Below are 24,060 nucleotides of genomic sequence, written 5' to 3'. Positions count from 1 at the left end.
CAACATTTTTAATTTCACCATAAAAACTGGTCCAGACTTTTCTCTCTACACCTGCCTCTGACAAGACGTCAGGTTAAGCCTCAGATGTAGCAGCAGGTATTTATTCTATCAAGGGATTAAAACACATTTAACACCCACCCAGACTTCAGATGGTGGAACCACTTCCTGGTTTTTAATTCTTAATACTGGCTTCAATTCAATTCAATTCAATTCAATTCAATTCAATTCAATTTTATTTATATAGTGTCAAGAACAATACAAATCGTCTCAAGACACTTTACCAAACCCGGCCTGAAACCCCCAGAGCAGCCTGAAGGCGACGGTTGCAGGAAAAACTCCCTTTTAACAGGAAGAAACCTTGAGCAGAACCCAGCAGGTTGTGCTACAGTTATGCTGTTTCACTACAGACCACATAGTAACATTAAAAGCTTAAAGGCTCATCACACTTGGATGGACAATCAAGAAAACCCTAACCCTAACTGTAATTGTACAACATAAATAAACAAATCATGCATAAAATGCATAGAGAAACAAATGTGTAAACACAACTGTTATATATGTCTATAGGCAAAGCACAATCTCAGACCTGCAGGCGGAGCAGCAACAGCAACTAATCAACCCAGCATGTTTTTTGTGCAGCTCTACTACTTCCTGTTCAAATTCAAATTCAAATTCAAAAACACTTCATTTGTCTGTAATGGGCAATTAAAAGGCACAAAAGCAACAACATGGACAAAACACACACGACAAAAAAACACTACATATGGAAAGTGCAAACAACACGGGAGGTATTGTCCACCGTGACTGTTCCTGAATGACAAAGTGCAGTGAAGTTATGGAGATCCTCAATATGATGCTGGAGCAGGGAGGGGCCAGAGGTCACAAAGGTGTCTGAGACCTGATGGGAGCAAAAGCAGAGTGTAGAATGTGTGAGGGATCTCACTGGATGCTTCATGATGAATTTGGGAGCATATGGAGATATGAGTTCTCGCTCGTCTAAGACATTTTTAACATGTTCACTGGCAGCAGAAGTGCAGAATCACAGTCAAACCAAACCATTCATGCATGAGGCATCATTACTGTCATGTCTCAGTGAATGAGTGAATGCAAGAACTGATACTGTCACATTTTCAGATGTTCAAGTCCGTCTTATTATGGAGTGATCGTACATTTGCTAAAATGACAGAAGGAAGTGTCCGATGTTTCACTTTTTGACGTTTCAGTCCAACTCCTGTTTACTGTGTAATGTGTCTCAATGTCCAAGTGTGTATTTATGTTGTACTGTGTGTGTTACTGCGTATTGCTGTGTATTACTGTGATTTACTGTGTGTTACTGTGAGTTACTGTGTATTACTGTGAGTTACTGTGAGTTACTGTGAGTTACTGTGTGTTACTGCGTATTGCTGTGTGTTACTGCGTATTACTGTGTGTTACTGCGAGTTACTGTGTGTTACTGTGAGTTACTGTGTGTTACTGCGTATTACTGTGTGTTACTGTGAGTTACTGTGAGTTACTGTGTGTTACTGCGTATTGCTGTGTATTACTGTGAGTTACTGTGTGTTACTGTGTATTACTGTGAGTTACCGTGTGTTACTGTGTATTACTGTGTGTTACTGTGTGTTACTGCGTATTGCTGTGTATTACTGTGAGTTACTGTGAGTTACTGTGTGTTACTGTGTATTACTGTGAGTTACTGTGTGTTACTGTGTATTACTGTGAGTTACTGTGAGTTTCTGTGAGTTTAAAGTGTGTTACTCTGAGGTTAATGTGTGTAAATGTGTGTTGGTATGTGTTGAATGTGTGTTGCTGGTCTGAGATCAGTTTGATCAGACGTCAGCAGCTAATTATCAGCTCGTTAAGTCTCTGATGAGGGAGTCTTAACGAGCTGATTGTTGCTTGGAACAACCAAAGTTCATGTTTGTCTCAGCTGAGGTTTTCCCTCCAGACACAGAGAACAACGTTATTTAATTATTTCTATCAAACTGTTCTGGTTCACTTCTGATCCATCAGTACCGTCTGGATTCAGCTGTGTCTGACAGTAGAAATGAAACAGCTCAGAACCCCTAACCACCCAACCCCCAACCGCTGATTGCATCCTCCTGGGAACTAACCTGTGGTGAAAGGAAGAGACGTTATCTAACTGAGGATGTTCCAGAGGAATGAAGTTCTAAAGGTAATCACAGCTGATCAACTCTAAATGTTTCTACTTTCTGGTGGATTATTGGTTCTTACAGAGTTGAAAGTATTTCTAGTGAATGGTGTCATATTTCTATTCCCATATTCACTCCCTTCGTCTTGCTTCTTTAAACTCAATCAAGGAGCTTTGGGAAATAGAGTTGGGAGAGGAAACCCCTGGGGAGGTTTGGGAGGAGGCCCTCAATAGAGTACATAAGTCTTCCATATGCGCAAAACACGGGTTGATCCAATGTAAAATTATCCACCGTGCTCATCTTACTAAGGTCAGGCTCGCTAAAATCTATAAAGATGTGGACCCAACCTGTGACAGGTGTCACCAGGCACCGGCGAGTCATGTTCATATGTTCTGGTCTTGTCCTGTTTTACACTCTTTTTGGAGAGACATTTTTGGATCATTATCTCAGGTAAAGTAAAGTAATAGAGCCTAACCCTATGACTGCACTATTTGGCGCATCTCCATCTACAATTCCACCTTCCTCCTCAGAAGCAACTTTTACAGCATTTGTTACCTTGTTAGCAAGGCGTTTGATTTTGCTCAGATGGAAGTCTTCAACTCCTCCTTCTCATACATTATGGATAAAAGAAATCCTCAACCTTGTTAAACTTGAAAGGATCAGATGTGTTTTAAGGGGATCGCTTGGGAAATTCCATAAGATGTGGGACCCTTTTTTTGTTTATGATGGAAAACTGGACATTCCATTTATTCCAGAATAACTCACCGATGTCTCAATGGTGTAGCTGGAGTTAAGATAGGGCGAGGATCTCACAGCTGTAGCAGTGTTCTTCAACATTGTTTGTGTTATTTTCTTTTTTTTCTTTTCATTGTCCTTTCCTTTTAATGTTTCTTATTTGTCTCATTTTATTTTATTATCTTTTTTTATATATACATATATGGTATGGTGTTATTATTGTTCATACATTTTTGCTATTCTATGTTGTTTTTTGTCCTTGGTCTGAATTATTTGTTCTTAATCTGAAAATGACAATAAACCGATTGTGGAAAAAAAAAGAAAAGAAAGTATTTCTAGTGTCTCAGTCAGGTGTTTGTGATTAGATCAAACAAAGAGATGAGTGATGCATGATGGGAAACTAATCTGCTGCTGCTCATTTTCAGAAGGATTAAAAGATTTAGTCGTTTCACCGTCAAGCTGAATTTAACACTGAAAACAGACGGTGTCCTCTGATCAGCTGATTTATCCTGAGTCCAACGTGTCGTTATTTAATGTTTCTTCATCCTCCTTCGTCTCCCACTGATCAATAAATCTGATCTGAGCCGTCAGTCAGTTTTGATCTCTGATGAAACCCCTCCCATTATGTGGTTATTGATCAGTGATCAGATGTTTCTGATCTCAACCAGATTTGAAATCATTCAAAAATCATCAAACATTATCGTTACCTCCATTCACTCTTCTTCATGTTATCCAGGTTTTATAAAATACTTTCAGTGAATGACCTCAGACCAAACCTATTTAGTCACGATTGATAAACGACATTTCAGCAAATGCAACACAGAAACTATAAATGTCAATTATGCATTCATCTCCATGGTGGCATCACCACAGTGAAGATAAAGTGAAGAACAACAACACAGAGTGTTTGACAACCAGCAGAATATCAAGATCTTCATGACCCTGACCATAACCCTGACCCTGACCTTGACCCTGTAAGACTGAATTAGGTTTAAAATTCATTCAGGTTTTAAAGAGCAACGTCTGCAGTAAAACAAAGATGACTGATGATCAGCCGCCAGAGTCTGTTCATACTGTTTCAGCTGCTGCTGTGTCAGAGACAGATGACGAGGAAGAAAAACAGAATAAAAATGTAGTTGATGACTGAGACTTGATCAGAGGAATCAGAGATGGTAACATCAAACATGAGCTGGTTTCCTTCCAAGTCTCTCAACAGATGTTGGAGCTTCTTCAGAGAATCCAGAAATCAACAACAACAAACAGAATGACTCGTAGAGTTCAACAAGAATCTGCTGGTTTCTAGGTTGTTTGGTAGCGAATTAATCGTAGACACTGTTAACAAAGCCATCATGTAAACAGACGAGAGGCCACAGCTCATCCTGGGGCCCTAGAGCCGACCAGGCCCTGCTGACGGGGGATTTAAATATCTGCTGACCTGACAAATCTGTTAAACTGAAACACCGTATTTAAAATCAACTGAGCGCTGCTTATGACCTTGTTTCATGTCTGACCTGAGATTGATCCAGTCTACCGCCGTCAAGATGTCTCACAGTTCACGGTTGGAAGCAGCCATAGACCTCATGTCCACAACCAGAACCTGATCAAACGTCTGATACTTCAGTTTGATAAAAGGACAAATAACAGAAAAAGAAACTTTCTGTCATCAGGGAGAAATAAAGCTCGGCCAAACCTCTGCAGGAAGGAGCAGCACTGCCAGAGTTTGAGTTGGTCCTGTCCTCCGTGGCCTCTCTGCTGTTGGTTTGTGGATTAACTCTGTGCTCAGAAATCTCTAAATACACTGAACAAGGAAAAAATCTGATCCTGTTCAAAACAGTGAGGGACTAATCGAACTGACATTGATCACACCTTTAAATCAATCTAATTAAAAACAGAACAGATCAGATTTACAACTCATTTAAACTTGTTCTCTAGAATTATTAGTGCCTACGTTTTACACAGAAGAACATTATCGATATCATTGTTTCATAAATATTTCCACATTTTCATTTTTCTTCTGGTTCTGTTCAAGTAAATCGCCTTCATCTGTGAACACCATTTCAAAGAGCATGTTTGAGCAGCGTTGACCAATCAGGTTTGGATTTATCACATGCAAGGTCAAAGAAGAAGAACCCTGAAATACTGTGATCAGAGACGTGGATCAGAAACACAGAGCTGCTGCTGCTGCTGTTGAGTGTAAACTGTCTGTTCATAGAGGTCATAGTCTGACTGCAAACAACGAACAAATGATAACGGAGGATAAATGTGTGTTAACATTTAGTTTTTATTTCATTAATATGATATATATAGATCAAAGATGACTGATATATATACACTGCCTGGCCAAAAAAAGGCTCCACCTGGATTTAACTAATCAAACAGGTATTCACCTCCTATTGGATAATTACTGCATGGGTGATTATCTTTCAGCTGACAACAAGTTATTTAAGCCCAACTGATGCAATGAGTAGCTTCTCATTTCTTCAACAACCATGTCTAAAGACACATCCTGTGGTCGTCTGTTTGAGAAGGGTCAAATCATTGGCATGCATCAAGCAGAGAAAACATCTAAGGAGATTGTAGAAACTACTAAAACTGGGTTAAGAACTGTCCAAGGCATTATTACAAACTGGAAGGATAGTGGAGAAGCATCAGGGTAAGAAGAGAGGCAGATGAAGTGATGCACCCATCATGCCTAGTGTCTACTGTACAAGCCTGTGGGGGCAGTGCTATGATCTGGGGTTGCTGCAGTTGCTCAGGTCTAGGTTCAGCAACATTATGTGTCCAAAGAATGAGGTCAGCTGACTACCTGAATATACTGAATGACCAGGTTATTCCATCAATGGATTGTTTCTTCCCTGATGTTCACGGGATGTTCGTAGTGGTCAGACTCTCCCATCATCAATACAAGATCTTGGTGAAAAGTGTGTGTGTGTGTGTGTGTACACACACATACACACATATATATATATATATATATGTGTATGTGTGTGTGTACACACAATAAAAACTAAATGTTAACACAAATGTATCTGTCCTGGTTCTGACTGTGCTTCCAGATTCAGATTCAGATCAAGATCCAGATCTAGGTCCTGGCCCAGATCCAGGTCCAGGTGCTTCTGCGTGTCTGAATCCCATGAATAATAAAGACAATACTAATACTCCTGCTGCTCCGTGAAGGACACGATTAAAGAACAAGGAACCTCTGAAATCCTGCTGCAGCTTTAACTGGATTGTTTTCAGCGTGGAAATGAAAATCCCTGCAGAGATAATCCCATCTGCACACTCAGGCTTTTACTCTGAAAGCCTCGGGCAGGAAGCTTCTATAAAATAAGATGTTTATTTAGATTCAATCAGGAGCATTCTCATTCTGACTGAAGGTAAATTCATTGATTTAATTCAGTCAGAGAATCATTCATAGTCATTCATTCATCTTTTGTAACCTCGTGTCCTGTGAAGGGTCATGGGGGGTGGAGTCTATCCCAGCTGTCATTGGTCTAGAGGGGGGGTCCACCCTGGACAGGTCTCCAGTCTATCACAGGGCTAACACAGAGAGACACTCACACCTACGCCCAATTTAGAATCACCAATGAACCTAACCAGCATGTCTTTGGATGGTGGGAGGAAGCTGGAGAACCTGGAGAGAACCCACGCAGACACAGGGAGAACATACAGACTACACACAGAAAGGAACCAGTCGGCCCATGGATTAGAACCCAGTCAGTCAGAGAATCGATAAATAAAAATGGCATGTTTTAGGGGCCAAGACCTCTGGTGGCCCCATGGGTTCATATTTATCTAAATAAATGTATTATTGTAGAACATCATCCTATGAGGAGACCTGATTAATTTAAACTCGTCATCATGTGTTTCATTGAATCAGAAGGTTTGACAGACAAGGCGTTTACTGTTTCTCGTCAACTGATCTTTGAGGGGTGGAGTGAAATCAGGTCACATGATCATTTTACTTTAATTTTCTGTTTTGATTTTTAAATAAACATTTTGTGGCTTCAACTTCACATAAATAATTACTTTACTGTTGAGGTTATTATTTAAACTAAAACCAAACAGTTTATTTTTTTTTTTTGATTATTGGAGAGATGAATCTCCACCTCATTCAGGCCTATTAACTGCTCTAACACTGTGACTCCAGAACCAAAGCTCAGAACCAGTCAGACTCAACAGAACCAGAACCAACAAATAGTTCTTTACAACGTCTTCAGTCAGCAGTCACCTGTAAGACTCAGGGCGTAGCTCCACCTGGTGGCTGGACTGGACCTGCAGCAACTCTAGAAACGAACTCACCTCCACCGTCACCATCTGATTTAATCCTGAACTCATTATTAACACTTTAACATCTGTACAACATCTACACATCATCTGCTTCAGGAAAGACACAAACACACAAAGACTGAACTCAGGGGGACAAACCAGAGACCCAGGAGACAAGGTGGACCAGAACCAGGAGAACATCTGATTATTTGATATTTATCAGCTGATTCAACTCTGACTCAATCTGAACCAGTTGGTTTCATCTGGAGGATCTTCATCCTCTCAGCATCCTCATCCTCACTGTTGATTCACAGGAGGTCAAACTGTTGAAGAACTGACCTTAAACCTGAAGGGTCAACTTTTATTTACACTGCAAACAAGCAAACAAACAAACAAACAAACGGCATCTGTAGCAGCTTCTCAGACGAACCTCCAGACACAAACAGGTCAAGGTCAAATAGATCAAACTACGGGACAGACACGGAGCCAGACACCGGGACAGACCGGGCTGAGAGGACCTCTCCTCCGTGCCGCCGGACACAGGTGCAGCAGTGATCCAGGTGAACATGGGGTGACCGCGGGGTTGAGGGCTTACCTGGGTGCGGAGCGGCTCTCCATGCTCCATGACGCTGAGGAACGGGATCTCTAGGAACGAGGCCAGGAAGTCCACCTGTAGCAGCTCCTCGCGGCTCTGCGGGAAGGCGAGCACCACGGACACTCCCTGCACCACCACACCCTGACACACGCACCGGAACATAGATTCCGGGTCGGCGGCGGCCAGCTGCCGGGACACCAGCTCCAGGCTCAGGTTGTAGGGGAGGAAGTTGACCCGCTCCCGCTCCGGGTCCCGACCCACCGCGGCCGTAGCGCGGCTCAGCGCCGCTTGGACCCGCTGGCGAGCCGCCCGCTGCGCCGGCAGGAGCGCACCGACGCGCACCGTGTGTCCGATCCGCGCCAGGAGGTGGCACGGCTGCGGGTGGAGGAGACACGGAGGAACAAGCAGAAGCTGCAGGAGGATGAAGACTCGGAGAGTCTGGAACCAGGTGGAGGAGGTAGAGGAAGACATCCCGCCGCGCTGTCAGCATCGCTCTGCCGCTCCTCCGGTTCCTCCTGCCGCTCCGAGGTAACACCGAGAGGACGCTTCTGCTGCCGAGAGGAGGAGGGAGGAGGAGACGGGAGGGGAGGAGGAGGTGTCCCAAAAACAGGAGGAGAAGAAAGAAGTGGGAAGAACTGGAGAAGAAGTGACAGAGGAGGAACGGAGGAGAGGAGGAGGATGAGGATGTGCAAGTTAAAATGAGGAGGACATGAAAATAATGTGCGTGTGTGCGTGTGTGTGTGTGTGTGGGTGGGGGGGGTGGGGGGTCATGAGGAGGTCTTGACAGGGGGGAGAGGGGAGAGGAAGAGCACGGGAAGGGGGAGGAGGAAGAGGGGAGGCGGTGACTGACTCAGATTAAAAAGTGTTTAATGTTTGTTTTTCATCTGAACAAGAATCAGATTCTGCTTCATTTATTCACAAGATAAAACTTTACATATATATATATATATATAAACTATATATGTATAAATATGTTATATATGTTATACATACACATTTACACATATATATGAACCATCAGTAAATAAAGTGGACATGAATGTTTTATATAATATAAAATATATAATATGTGACAGAGTCAGAGCGCTAGGTTTTGATTGACGTCCTCCAGGATCAACATGTTTGATGATGAACTCTCAGGTCTCAGCTGAATCTGTTTCTGTTCCTGCTTCAAAGAGGAATTCTGCTTTTTCTTGCTGTCAGCTCCTCTGAAGAGTCTGAAGCTTGAACTACCACCCACCATCACTGTCAGGCTGTCAGACCTTTACTTTGAAATGACACAAGTTGACTACTTCCTGTCCCTGTGAGGGGAGTTCAGACGAGATCAACAGGAGTTTGACTTTTCAGATGCAGAAATGAATTTCTTCTGATTAAAACCTTTACAAACGATGAAGCTGAAAGAAAATTAACGTGAATGTTTTATCCATTATCACAGGAAGGAATTCATCATATAAAGATTTCTAGTTAAAGAAAGCTCCTGCTCTCTACTCTCCTCTCTTCTTGTCTATTTCTAGTTATACAGTTGTTTCCTATTACTGTCTAGTATGTGTGTCCCTCTGTCCCCCCCCCCACCTTCCCTCCTGGGGGGTTTCAGGATGGGTTTTGTAAAGTGTACTGAGACAATTTGTAGTTACTGACGCTATAAAACAATGAATTGAAATTTAATCTTCTCTCTCTGTTAATGTTTTTAAATGTCTTTAATGTGTTTGTTTCTGTGGGAAACTAAGATTTGATTTAGTCCAAAACCTCCTGAGGAGATCTGGAACGTCTTCCAGCCTCAACGAGAATGTCAGTGATTTTATTCGACTGTGAAGAGATATTTATTTTATAAACTTATATCATCATCATCATCATCATTATCATCATCGTAACAAAACCCGTTTCCTTAGAGAGAATAAATAAAGTCTCAATCTCCTGCAGAGTTAACTGGTCCCAGGATCAAATGAGGTCGCTGGTTCTGGTTCTGGTTCTGGTTCCAGCTGAGAGAGTTTTAAACGCAGACGAGACAGGAAGTCCTTCAAAAACAAGACTTTTATTTTGTGTATTACAAGTGTGTTTATGTGGGTTATGGTTGTGTAGTGGGTGTGTACTTGTGCTCTTCCATGTGTGTTTATGTGGGCTTGGTGAGCAGCTGGCTGGAGAAGTCGTACAGATCTTTGTTGACTTTCTTCAGAGTCTGAACTTCTTCTTCGAGCTCAGCGACTCGAACCTTCGTGTTTTCACCGTCACCAAACACCGACTGAAACAAACAGAAGAAACAGACTCTCAGGAGACAAGTAGACAGACACTGTCCTTCACAAGCGTCCCATCAATCTGAAGATCAGCCAAGACCAACAGTGTTCATATTGTGGACATTTAGAGATCAACATCAAGAAATAAAGATATTTCAATAATCAGCTTTAAAGATCATGTTCATCCTCGAACACTGTGACTAGAGTTTAGTAGCAGCTTTGGAACCATCGTGTCACTGGATTGAATCCTCCTACATCCAGAAAGACCACTGTGTTCTCTGGACATATTGCAAAGGACGACCATCAGGTCCACCAGAAACATCTGGACACAGTTTTCATTTCGCATGTCTCTGAGTTTTATTCTTCAGGTCAGAAACTGCTCCAAACCTTCTCCATCTAGGACCTCCAGAACCAGAACCCTTTATCTTCCTGTAGTTCTGGTTCAGGTGGATCTTCATGTGTCCAAAGACGTTCCATAACTGATGTGTGTTATGTATACATGTTTTTCATTCAAGATTTTATTCTACTCCTAAGGTTCTCTGACAAACAGATGATGGTCGTCTGAAGCCCCGCCCCCCCTCACCTTGTCAGTTACAGCGTTCATTAACAGGTTCAGCTTCTCAGCTTTCTGCAGGTACGTCTCCTCCTCCTCCTGAAAACACACAGGAAGAACCCTTCAAAATAAAACCCCTTCATCCTGCACCTGATAACACGCAGGAGGAACCCTTCAAAATAAAACTCCTTCATTCTCTTCTTAATATCTAATGATAGTAAATAATTAGTACCACGGCCTGTTGATGCAGCTCTGGAGCCGACTCTGTCACATGACTCCTAAATTCAATTCTTTTCGTTTCAGACATTTTATCTTAGACCTCGTTCTAGAGAAACAGGAAGTGATGTCATCAGATTCTTTTTATTACCATAAAGTGCTTCGTGTGTGTTTCTGTGTGTGATCACCTGTCTGTGGAGACGGAGGCGGACACAAATCTCCCCCGAGTCTCCGTCGCCCTCAGAGGTGTGCTGGTGTCGGCTGAATCGTGGCAGAGGGACGGCGGGTCGACTGTCGGGGAGGAACATGTTAGCTGGAGCCGCCATGATGACCACGTTCGTCACTGGACCTGAACACAGACAGGAAGTGATGTCAGGCTACACCTTTCAGGTGTCTTATGAAACATTCTGGGAAACGCTTGTTTATCACAGAAGAAGAAGAAGATCTGTTCAGAGTTTGATAGACTGAACATTATCAGCTGATTCCTTCCCGACTCTACAGTAGAACATTCTGGACAAACATGTCAAATATTTCTGTTCTGGTTCTATATTCCTCCTCTAGAGGTCACTGTGGTAGACGGTGGAACTCCAAGGTGGTTGACCAACCGTCAATAAAGGCAAAAGAAGAAGAAAGAGATGATGTGACAGACTGGTTACTGTAACTGTTAGCGTTAACTGTAGAACTGTAGCTGATATCTGTTAATGTTAATTGAGCCGTTAGCATTAACTGTAGCTGATAGCTGTTACAGTAGCTGTTAGTGTTAACTGTAGCTGATAGCTGTTTATGTTAATTGAGCCGTTAGCATTAACTGTAGCTGACAGCTGTTTATGTTAATTGAGCCGTTAGCATTAACTGTAGCTGATAGCTGTTACAGTAGCTGTTAGCGTTAACTGTAGCTGATAGCTGTTTATGTTAATTGAGCCGTTAGCGTTAACTGTAGCTGATAGCTGTTACAGTAGCTGTTAGCGTTAACTGTAGCCGATAGCTGTTACAGTAGCTGTTAGCGTTAACTGTAGCTGATAGCTGTTTATGTTAATTGAGCCGTTAGCGTTAACTGTAGCTGATAGCTGTTACAGTAGCTGTTAGCGTTAACTGTAGCCGATAGCTGCGGCGGTCTGTTGGCTCAGTGTTGTTGTTGCAGTGAACAACAGTTGGACAAACAACTGGAAGCTCACCCTGCTTTAATCACACTACAGCTAGCAGCACAAAGCATGAGGATATGGTTTCTTCAATCATCCATCCATCCATCCTTAATCATCCATCATCATGTAGAACAGTCTAAACTGGGTTTCCTAAACTAAACGCAGCTTCATTAATAACAGTAAAACATCTGCACTAAAACACTGAAGATCATAAAAACACTTCCTCATTACAATCCCATCAACCTCTCCATCTGTAACCATGGCAACGCCAACCCTTTTTTTCTATGATAACCAATAAGAGCACCATCTTCCTCCTTCAGGTCTGAGCAGAGGACAAAGACCAGCGACCTCATTAACGTTCATCAATACATCCATTGATCATTGATCAGTTGTTTGATTGGCTGGTATCCGGTTCATCGACTAAAGTCGAAGACTAACCGCTGTTTATGTTGTTTACAGTTTACAACCAGAAATGATTCAAATCAGCTCAATATACATTTGGGTTTATCACCAGCAACAGTTGCTGACCTCCAGTTTATCAGGAGGAAGTCCTGAAGACATCGAGCTGAAGACGCGACGCTCTGCCAGACTCATTTCACGGCCACAAAATCACACATCAAACAACATGTGGGAGTGGATTAGCTGTCACTCTGAGAGCAGCAACCTCCACCCATCAATACATGAAACTCCAACCACTGCTTTCAAAGCCGACAGCACCAATTTCCGGTCAGGGATTTCAAATTAATTTCCCTCAGTTTACCGTGAGGCAACAAATGATTAGGGACAGGAAGGTGTTTGAGTAATAACTGACCCACTAATGTCTAAGAATCGTATTTACATAGTGAAGGAAAGCCCAGAGCACATCCAGTCTCAGTGGTTTATTTAAACCTGCTTCAAAGTGTTTCTTCATCTGTCCTCTCAGAGATTAAGAGTGTAACCTCTGGTCGTCCAAAGTGAGTCTGCACCTGGTTCAGAAAAACCTGCACACCTCCTGAACCCAACCTCTCCATCCTCCTCCTAGATTCAAGTCGTAGCAAAGATCAACACTTCCTGTTTCTGTCGCCATTAAAACACTTTTATAGTCAAGTGGAAAGCATCAGGTCTGTAGTCGTGTTCTTGTTGTGGATACAGCTGAATATGAGCAATCATCTGGTGTCATGGCTACTCTGATGAACACAACGTTACCCAAGCCATCACCCAAATGGTCAACATCAGACTGACAAGCCAGTCCACTTTAATCTTTGTCAGTTTGGTTCAAGTTGAGTTTTTTAAAAGCATAAAAATAAAAGACTAATTTAATCTGATGAAAATCTACAGATGTGTCTCTTTATAATGAATCAGTGATTCTTAATGGGATGTCCAGGTTGGTTTCTAACACGTCGTTAGGAGGTTTGTACTAAAGAGTCCAAGTAGTATTTCTGCTTGTTGTGGTGATAGAAAGTTAATAATTATCTCCCACTCAATTACTAATATTGATTGTCCGTTTGGCTCCAGCTGCAGGAATCACACTAATGGTCTAAACGTGGTCCAACACCGAGGATATATCAGACGGAGACACTTAGAGGCAGACAAGCTGCCAACACACTGCAGACACTCTGAAAACCACCTGACAGGACACCTGGACTCTTTCTTTAAATCAGCGACTCAACATCAAGTCTGTAGTTGAGCCTCTGGACCAAACGGATCATCAGGGTTCTGAGTCATCCTTCTACTAGGGGTTGTACTGATTAGTCGACTAGTCGACTATACTGCGGTGCCATGATGCTTTAAGCAGGAAGTCGACTCCCGTGGGTCACTGCAGCAAACTATCAGCAGTTCATCAAGTGTGTGAGAATACTTCACTACAGATGAAGCCCATAATAAGTAAGTCAGTCCTGAGCAGAGGTTGCGTTAGCATTTTTCGTTGTCTGTCATTTTGACTGACAAAGTCATAAAAAATCCCTTCATAATCTATTTTTACCCGTCACTTGAATTCTTTAAAATGATAATAATGACATATTCAATATCATTTCATTTTCATTCATTTTTAATAAATATTCAGTCCAAACAAGCTGAACAGAGAATCCACATCGTGGATACACACATCAAGCAGATGAATATACGTAGGCTAACCTTTTCTCCGCAGTGACAAAAACACCTGACTGTGGCTCCAGTAGCCACATATGAACAATGAAATTAAACAATTTAACTAAAAATATGAACAGTTCACCTGCTGTCCACAGACCTCCTGCTCCCACAGAACTCTGTACTCCTGCCTAACCTCCTTGCTGCCGCTTGCTCGCTCCACCAAGGGCTGAGTTTGTTCTTCGTCTTCCATTGCATCAGTCAATCTTTTTTTCTCCTCTTTTATCAACATCATTGTTATTGGGCTTTTTAAAGAAACGTCGGACACTCAACTGCCGTGCCGTTTTTCTGAGTGAAGCCAACGAGATCGTGCATCAAGAGTAGCGGTGGAAAAAAAGATTCGGGATCCGGCTCATATAACCGGCCATCAAAGACGACTCAAGAATCATGACTCTAGAGTCTATTTAACTGGGTCAGTTGAGTCCTACCACGTTTGATTGATATATAATCAATAAACGGCACCATTCAAACATCTTACATCTCACTCAGTAGAGAAAATAAAACGTACTTGACCACTAGCAAGCAGCACAAACTAAGGCACTCAGCCACTCACTTACTTACGCACAATACGCAGAGAAACAAAACTTAACCGACTCATAACCGCTGTCCGTTGATCCCTTCTTAACCAAGAACCTGAAACACTTTCTTTCGCAGTTGAGACATTTTGGGTCAAGTGACTCAAGTGACTCGCACAACCCGGCTCATATCAGTGAGTGACTCAGAATGATCCGAATCCCTTGAAAGATCCAGGTTTTACACTACTAATCAAGAGAGACAAGAGCCAATTAATAACCTCACTCGCCACCAAGTGGTCAGGGGTGTGGAGCCGCACATTACTGAGTCAGACTGACGGTGTTTATGGTGATGACGTGGTCTACAGCAGCTCGTGTTCAAGCTTCAATGAACTTGCAGAAAATCCTCCGTAGCTTCTTTAGTGTGAAACACTACGATATGTATGGTCGACTCAAGTTTTAGCACATATTAGTCGACTTACACAACTATTATCAAAAGTCATGTCCATGTTAATGACCTCCACTGTCAACACCTCCATTGGCGGGAATGAATGGTTTTATTCATGTTCTGTTCTCAGGACTGTCTTTGTTATTCAAGCGTGATATGAACACCTGAACGTCTCTGGAGTAATGAATCCTGACATGAAGCATGATTCAGATTGTATCATAGATCTCGTGGAGTGAAGAGGTCTCACTCCGTATCCTCAAGCTGAGCTCCTTTCAGATGATTGTTTTTTAGTAACAGACGCAGATTTCACATGTTGACACGGAAGAGGTGACAGATCATCAGCTGTGAGTTGATCCAGCAGTCTGGAGGACAGACAGGAAGCAGCAACAGAGACATCCTGACGCTGATTAGCTTCAGATTATCTTCAAGTTAGCTTCACATTCATTCATTCATTCATTTTCTATACCCGGTTATTCCTGTTAAGGGTCACGGGGGTCTGCTGGAGCCTATCTCAGCTGCAATCGGGCGAGAGGCAGGGGTACACCCTGGACAGGTCGCCAGTCCATCGCAGGGCTAACACAGAGACAGACAACCATTCACACTCACACCTACGGCCAATTTAGAATCACCAATGAACCTAACCAGCATGTCTTTGGATGGTGGGAGGAAGCTGGAGAACCTGGAGAGAACCCACGCAGACACAGGGAGAACATGCAAACTCCACACAGAAAGGCCCAGCTGGCCCATGGATTCGAACCGGTGACCTTCTCGCTGTGAGGCATCAGTGCTGACCACCTTTCCACTGTGCCGCCCGTTAGCTTCACATTGGTTTCAAAATAAATAAAACTGAATTGATGTTAGTTTAATATTAGCTTCAGGTTAACTTTGACTGATCAGGATTCCAGTCCTCCAGGTGGTCACCAGTCTAGTCAGCTGTTGAGTGTCTGGTCATAATCAGCTGGACTTGACATCACTGAGCTGTAACTATCATGAAGAATCCGCTAAGGACGAAGTGTTGCTTTAAAACAACAGACAGAAATGAGGTCTGGCATTTAACACCCTGTGAGACCGATCGGTTTAAAGTGCTGCTGTCACGGACGATGAAGCTTTTTCTTTAACATCCAGTCTGAAAACGTGACGGGGGCGGGGGACGACCGTGAATCCGTCCGTCCAGCCAAAGGAGGGATTATCGTCTCCTGACAGTCCGTTTGAAGTGAGCAGAGAGGATTTGGTTAATTACAAAGTGCCAGTCATGATCACTGCAGGGCGTTTCTTCTTCTTCATGTTCCTGTCAGCAGCTACACCACCACCACCAATTATAAATACACACCATCAGCTATTACACACTAATACACACCACCACCAATTATAAATACACACACAAATACACACCATCAGCTATTACACACAAATACACACCACCACCAATTATCAATGAGACGGTTCCCAATGAACCAGGACGTCCGATTTAAAACCCTTCAGCCTTCACATAATTCACACAAATACACACCATCAGTCAATACACACAAATCAATTAACAGATCAATTAACCACAGAGCAGATCAAACCTTTAATGATAACCAGTAACCAGTAAAGAAACCAGACGTGATCCAAGTTTAACTTGTTTCAGAGACTGTTGTCTCCGTCTCCGTCTCTGACTCTGTCCTCTACACCCGTTCACCCATTCACCTGGACACCAGTTTAATAAAATCAGACGTTACCTTTGTGAGTGAGGCAGCGGACGCTCTGTTTACTCTGGACGTCCCAGAGTCGAACTGTCTCATCATGTGACCCAGAGACAAGGAGAGTCCCGTCCATGGACACTGAGAGACACGTCACCAGGTTTCTGAGGAGAAACCCACCGATCAATACAAATTGGAGTTCCTGACGTTTAAACAGGTTCTTTACTCTGTCTTTGTTCTGTCTTTAGTCTGTCTTTGTTCTGTCTTTAGTCTGTCTTTGTTCTGTCTTAAAGGTTAGATTATGCTTCCGCGTAGTGATCACGCAATGGTCACGCAATGGCCACGTAGTTGCTCGGACGCAGTCGTGAGACCGTGATGGTTCTGCGTGGGGTTTACGTGTCGAAATGCATGCCACACCGGTAGAGGGCGCTATGATTTTTTGTGACCGACCGACCGAGACTCTTGTGACTATCTCGCCTCGTTATTTACCTTCCGGCTTTTGCCGTAGTCACAGTGTACGATGGACACCGAAACAGAGAGACTGGCGTTGGAGCTCCAAATTATTCAAGCAGAGGAAGAAATACTTCTATTGCAAATTAGGGCACGACAAAGGAGACAATGATGTTTATGAGTGGAAACCGGAAAAGCGGTCTCCAGCGGATGTAGTTAGCGGACCAATCACAGCCAATGCCGCTGCGTTGCTGCTGCGTTGCTGTTGCGTCGCCTCGACGCGCGTCGAGGATTTTTGGGAGGTGCGCGTCTGGCCCTTGCGTAGGACGCACGGGGTCCGCAAGGACGCAATAGGTCCGTAATAGGTCCGTACGCACGGACGCGCTGTGTCAACGCGGAAGCATAATTTCGGCTTTAGTCTTTACTCTTTCTTTGTTCTGTCTTTAGTCTTTAGTCTGTCTTTGTTCTGTCTTTAGTCTTTAGTCTGTCTTTAGTCTATCTTTGGTCTGGTGTCTTACCGGTGCCCTTTGAAGACCTGGTTTCCTTCGTTGTCGGACTGGAAGGATTTTTCCCGACTGAGAGTCTGCAGATGAAACAGTTTAAATGATGAATCTTTATCGACAGAGCAGAGACAAACTTTAAAATGGATATCTCTGACACTAAACAGTGTTTCCTTTGGGTCATTGTGGTGATGAAGGTTTTGACTGTGTTCAGACAGTATCACATCATTAGTACTGAAGTTAAAACCAAATGTTTCTGAGTTATGTTTTGAATTGTTCAGATTCCTTTGTGGTAATTTCTATGTTAACAAATGTTAATATTTTAACATCAAGTGTGGTTAGAGAGCGCTTTTTTAAATCCTCTGGTCTTTCTTCAACATCATTAGAAATGTTAATATGAGGAATGTTTCAGAGACATAAAGAAATATAAAGGACCCACAGTCTGAGTAAAAACAATAAATGACACATGGGGCCCATGTGGGTGGGACAACGTTGAAAGCAATCAAATCACAGAAGGACTTGATTTTTTTTTTTCTATGAAAACAATCATAAAAACTGGTTCTACTGAACTCTGAGGTTATTGTAGGATTCAGTGTTAATATGAATTAATATTAATAATGAACAGATTAGACCGAAGACATGGCTGCAGTTTCAAACTTCCTCTGAGACTAAAGACAGATCTTCATCCAGAGAAGACGGAGACAGGTGACCTGTTTTATTTTGTTAACTACATCCACCTGAGCTGTTTCAGGAGGGTCTCACTCATTACTGCTGAGGGATTTCCCATGATGCATTGAGCTCCTCCATTCTCCATTGTACTATTGTTGCATGTCATTTTTTTCTGGACAAATGTGTGGAGCTCCATGTTTCTGATGGGTGGCTGCAGTGCTGACCATCAGCTGCTGATGTTAATGGTTTGTCAGTGTTTATGATTCTTTATTTATTTGATCGAGGGTTAGGGTTAGCCGCTTGAGTCTGGTTCTGTCAGATATTCCTGCTTAGCATGGACGTTGTGTTTCTAACCCTTACAGACTGTGTGAAGAGCCCAGGGGTGACTCGTGATCTGCCGCTTCAAGGTTTGGGACACATGTCTAAGGATGTGGTCGTTCTCAGGGTAACCTTCATACTTGACTAGGTGGTTTGTCCCATGCTGTAAACTCACCTGGTTGCACAGAGACACCTGGAAAATGTTTCCATCACTTCCTCCACAGAACAGGAAGTACTCGCAGGGGTCAAAGGTCACTGACATGATCTCCACATCAAAGAGGACGGACAGGAGCAGCTCACCAGAGGACAACTCCCATACCTGGACAGGTAGACAGCAGATTTTAAAGATGGTTGCCAGGGAACAGAAACATGATGAGTTAGGTCTTAGACTGAGCTCCTGTTCCAGACTTCATTTAAAAATTTGGTAATTTAAAGTGTGGCAGCGACGACACCTTGGCTCATGTTCAACACCTCCTAACCATCCATTAAGCCACAGCCTCCTGGGATTTATGTCAGACGGGTTTTACTGAAATTAAAAATGGATGTGAGGACGACGAGGAGATGCTCCGAGTTTAAAGATATTAATGAGGTGATCAGTGAACCATCATCTGATTGGTTAAAAGACACTGATGTCTGTTTATGTCTCAATAAAATGAAGTGATGAATCAGTCAGCGTTACACATGAAGACACATTAACAGATGATTCAATAAATACTCTCAGACTACAGACACACTGCTGTTATGTTCTCTATAACACTGCAGTCTAATGCAGTAAAAACCATGCACAGTAGTCGTCTGTCAATCAAGGTCCGAACATTAATGTGAGTTTATCTTTAGTTCATCCTGTCTGGAACACAACGTCTGATAAATGACGACAGGAGAACGACGACGTATCTGAGTCTGTTGACAGAGAACAGATGAAGACGTTCTGAAGGTTCTCCTGTTCTCTCTGTTATCCTTTTCAGAAATAATAAGTGACATAAATAGTTTTTAAATGGATCAACACGTTGTTCACTATCTTCAGTCAGTCAACATGATCACAGACATTTTACTAATTGATCTAAACATGGAGGATACAAACACAGTCGAGGTTACCAACCATTAAAATTTCATTTTTGTGTTTACGTCCTTATTTGGTTGACCATCAGTGTGGTACCTGTGCAGGTGTATGAGGTGACTTACCTTCACAGTCTGGTCTAAGGAGGCTGTAGCCACTCTGGCCTGAACTCCCATCAGGCCACAGTGCAGGTCTGTGATTGGTAGAGAGTGACGAGACAGGACGTGACGAGGCTCAGAGGCGTGGCTTAAATCCAGCTGGACCACACTGAAACAATGAGAGAATTCCTCATTCAAAACCTCATTCAGAAAATGTCTGATTCTACCGAACATTCACAGAGGACTCAAGCATCCTGGTCAGTACATCTCAACACGTATACAGTGCTCAGAGAAATAACTCCAAATTAAAACATGACGTATACACATGTGTTTAGCTGATGTGTTCAGGTGATGTGTTCAGGTGTGTTACCTCGACAGACTCCACACTAGCGCTAGGTTGTCTTTTCCTCCAGAAATAAAATGGCTGGAGTCGTCTGTGAACTTCAGACAGGTGACGTCCTGATAGTGACGACTGAGGACAGACATCAGCTTACCTGTGCATACCTGAGCCAATCAGAGAACAGTTGTTGTGAACAGACCCAGACTCATTACCCTCTAAACAGTTACTGACAGAGTCACCATCATTCACCAGTACACACACACACACACACACACACACACACACACACAGGTAGAGACTCACCTCCCACAGGTAAACAGCCTCGGAGACTCCAGCAGCGAGGAAGAGTCCGTTGGGTGAGGCGGTCAGACAGGTGATGACACCTGGACACACGATCTTCTGCTGCAGCTGATCCTGGAAACAGGTTGTTGATGATTAACAGACAAGTTTAAAACTAACTGATCAGTATTAAATGTGTTTTATTTTGATTATTTTATCAGAATCAGAATACTTTATTAATCCTTCAAGCAACAAAACAATTTCCTTGAAGGATTAATAAAGTATTCTGATTAGAAACCCCGGAATCTGTATAATTCATGCCCTGGTTCAGACAGATGTTGACACCAGCAGATTCACTTCCGTGCCGGTTCTGCCGGTTCTGCCGGTTCTGCTCGGTCCATCTTCAACCAGAACAAACGTCTGAACGCGTCTCTGACTGAACGGACTCGGTCCTTTGTTCTTATCTTTCTGTTTGAGCTCCGAGGAAGGCGCCAAGTTTAAACTGACGGATATTTGAATGGACTGTGGTGCAGCCGAGCTCTCCGGGTTCAGCAGGACACCACCTGTGTGTCTGCCCCGTTACAGTACTGTTACCGTCCCGGCATCGTCCCTACCTTCCTCTGGATTTCCCACACGTTGATGAAGTTTTTGGTCAGCTGGGCGGACAGCAGGTACTCCCCCCCCAGGACGGTCAGAGTCCGGGCCGCGCTGTTCCCCCCCCGGTAGGAGAGCAGGCTGGAGCCGCTGTGCGGGTCGAACACGGTGCAGTTCCAGAGCTGAGACCCGGAGTCACTGCTCACTATTACCTCCAGAGGAGCCGCCATGTTGGATCAACCACAACACACTGCACACTGCAGACCCACGCTGCAGGCTGCGTCACGTCCTAGGCCCGGGGCATTGTGGGAAATGTAGGAGGGTGGGGGGAAGAGAGAGAGAGAGAGAGAGAGAGAGAGAGAGAGAGAGAGAGAGAGGGAGAGAGAGAGAGAGAGAGAGGGGAGATGATGATGATGATGACTAGTAATTATTGTCACCTATCAGACCAGCTTACATGTGCACTGCCGCCACCTACTGGACTGGAGTCTGAATAGTTTTGGTCATCATGTGTTTCATAGGAGCAGCTGTGGCTTGAGTCACTGGTTTAAATCCTCTCTACATTCATGGCTGAGGGTTAGAGAGAGTCAGGCATCTAACCTCTAAACTATCTGTAAACAGCCCACAGGGTCCATGTATGTTTGTACATGGTGGTTCAAGATGATCTGGTCTCTGAAGCCTCTCAGACAAACTATGTTCTTTATCGCCAGGAGGATCAGCTGATGTTCTCTCTGACTTATCTGTGGGAACAGAAGCTGCTGTCCATCTCGTCTCAGGTTCCTCTCATCTACTTTCAGACAGGACACTGTTGATCTTGACGTCTTCATGTCAGACTTATTTAGCCTCAGAGAACTTCATCTTCCTATCTCCATGTTGTGATATTTAGCTTCGTTGTTAATACATTTAAACCTTGCTCATGTGACTAGAAGTCTCTTGTTGTTACAATCGTTCCTCGTCCATTTGTGTTTATGTTGCTTCCTCAAACCCTGAGACCGGGACGTAACATCTGCATTCAGCTGTTTAACTTCCTCCTGAACAGATGGGGGCAGTGTGTTTTTCTTGTTTTTTTCTCTCTCTCCCCCTCCCCTGTGTATTCAGCTGATTCTGCAAGTGATTCCACCTGGGGACTCTGGCGGGGCCTGCTGATTGGTTGGTTCATCCAATTACCACCACAGGGCCTACTTTAAAAGGATCCAGCTACAGGCTCCTCACTCTCTGCTGCTTGTTGCTTGTTTTGGAAACCACATGGTCCAGTCTCTGCCCTCTGATTGTGACCCTGCTCGATTGTTCTTTTGTTTTCTGTCGCCTACTGTGGTATCGAGACGTGTGGACTAGTGATGGTGAGATGAAGCCTCATGATAGCCTGACGAGCCAGACCCACATTAAATGTAGGGTCTGGGCACTCTCCATAGACAGGGCTCAACCGGAGGGGTGGGATAAACGGTTGTCTTTCAAACTCCTTCTCCACGCAATAGGATAGCGCTACAACCAATCAGAGCAAAGAAGAAGGTGACGTAGTCAGAGCGACGGAAAAGAGAGTTCCTTGCATGTGTTGTGGAAAAAACTTATCCTAATAGATATTAAATAGTTCTTGTTGCATCCTGTTTTGTTTTTTTTATGAGTTCGCCTACAGGTTGAGTTTCTCCTGCATTAATCATTTTTAAGCTGTGGATCAAACTTTTGCCGTATCCGGTTGGCAAAACTCCAAACTCCTTCTTTTGTAAGAACGACCTCAGTGCAGTTTCTTGTTCTTTTCTCAGAGAAAAGCTTAACTTCAAGTCTTTCAGAGTGGCGGCCAAAGCCGATTCGAAAGAAAGTTGTTCGCTAGCAGCAGCCATCGCTCTGGTAGTTCTAGCAGGATGGGGAATTCACGAAACTTATGGTCGCAGGTCAGTCGTCATCATGTTAAGCCCGCCCACCGACTCGTGACTGGCCTGGTCCATCTTGGATTTTTCGAAATCTCAAGTCAATGGAGAGTAACTAGACTGCCCCTGGAAGCAAATGTAATTTGCCGCCGCTAGGGGCGCGTCTAGATTCTAGGCTAGCCTCATGAGGCATCAAACCACTTGAGCCAATTGGTTCGTGAAAGGGTTCATCTCTTGAAGCGTCATGTGCACACGACACCACCTACTGGCCAGGTGTATAATCACAGGCAGCTGTAGCTCTTCACCACATAATGTGTGATGCATTGAATTGTTGTCTGTAATGGCTCTTGGGAATGACTATGAATTACAAAAAATATGTATGACCAAATAATTTCTCTACTTAAATTATTTAAATAAAATATTTTTTGAATGTATTCTGTGTGTGTAAATATTCCCAAAATGGTCGTATCATATGATATGGCAGGTTGTGTAATGTTTTTCTGTCACTTTAGGTAAATGGCATGGGCTTAAGCAGGCAGAGGAAAGTGAAAGTGCTTGTGGAACTAGGAAGAGGGCACTGAATATGTCTCTTCCTAGCTGGCTCCAACCTCTTACCTATCTTTCTCTCCTCACTCTCCTAAATCTTCAAACCATATCTCTCTCTAAACTCTCCAAACTATATAAACGCTATCCAAACTCTATCCAAACTCTGAATTGACCGCAACTCTATCAAAAACCCCGAGGGGTTTATATTGCTGAAGCAGTCACGTGGTACATCCGGGCAGCGAGGCTTCGGACGTCATTATTTTTGGCTCCTCCTCTAAATGAAGCAAGCCTCGATACGTGCTTCGCGGAAACGCCCCCTCCATTACTCGACACACGCTTCGAAGCCTCGGCACATCTCCTAACATCACTAGTGTGGACCCTTTTGTTAGATTTATTTCAGTTGTGGTGGAAGGTGCGGACCAGAGGTAAGGTTGGGGTACCCTTTACACCCCACCATGTAGGTGATCCTTTGTTATAGACACTAGGATTATTGGTTGGTGCCACCTATGTAGTTTTGGTAACATTTTTAGTAGAAAAGATAGTTAGGCCCTTTTGTTTGTTGTTTTCCATATGGAAGCGTGTTAGCCAGGCCTAGTTTTGTTTTGCTTTCATTTATTTGGCACAACCACGTGGTCCACATTTTCCCCACCGTTTTTTTGTGTTGAGATTTCTGTTTAGTTAACTTTTGTA

General features: G+C 43.4%; 2 protein-coding genes across 2 annotated transcripts in view; both read right to left on the bottom strand.

Annotated features, from left to right (window-relative positions):
* grin3bb (glutamate receptor, ionotropic, N-methyl-D-aspartate 3Bb) overlaps positions 1-8,220 on the bottom strand; it is a gene marked incomplete at its 5' end in the record, with an annotated part of 31,752 nt that extends 23,532 nt beyond the window's left edge. Inside the window, one exon of the mRNA XM_084548962.1 lies at positions 7,750-8,220. Coding sequence (XP_084405088.1) covers positions 7,750-8,220 — 471 coding nt within the window. The remainder of the gene's footprint in view (positions 1-7,749) is intronic.
* Positions 8,221-9,762: 1,542 nt separating this feature from the next.
* Positions 9,763-21,207, bottom strand: wdr18 (WD repeat domain 18). Its single transcript, XM_084547891.1, has 10 exons — positions 20,983-21,207; positions 20,393-20,503; positions 20,120-20,253; positions 19,777-19,918; positions 18,770-18,913; positions 17,626-17,690; positions 16,697-16,821; positions 10,938-11,098; positions 10,564-10,632; positions 9,763-9,988 (listed from the first exon to the last, which is right to left on the bottom strand). The coding sequence occupies exons 1-10, from the start codon at positions 21,190-21,192 to the stop codon at positions 9,860-9,862; spliced, it is 1,290 nt and encodes a 429-aa protein (XP_084404017.1). The 5' UTR covers positions 21,193-21,207; the 3' UTR covers positions 9,763-9,859.
* Positions 21,208-24,060: the final 2,853 nt, after the last annotated feature.

This window comes from Chelon labrosus, assembly GCF_963514085.1.
Source record: "Chelon labrosus genome assembly, chromosome: 7".
In the NCBI taxonomy this organism is placed as follows: domain Eukaryota; kingdom Metazoa; phylum Chordata; class Actinopteri; order Mugiliformes; family Mugilidae; genus Chelon; species Chelon labrosus.
Note: the sequence above shows the minus strand (reverse complement) of the source record. Positions and strands in the feature narration are given on the sequence as shown.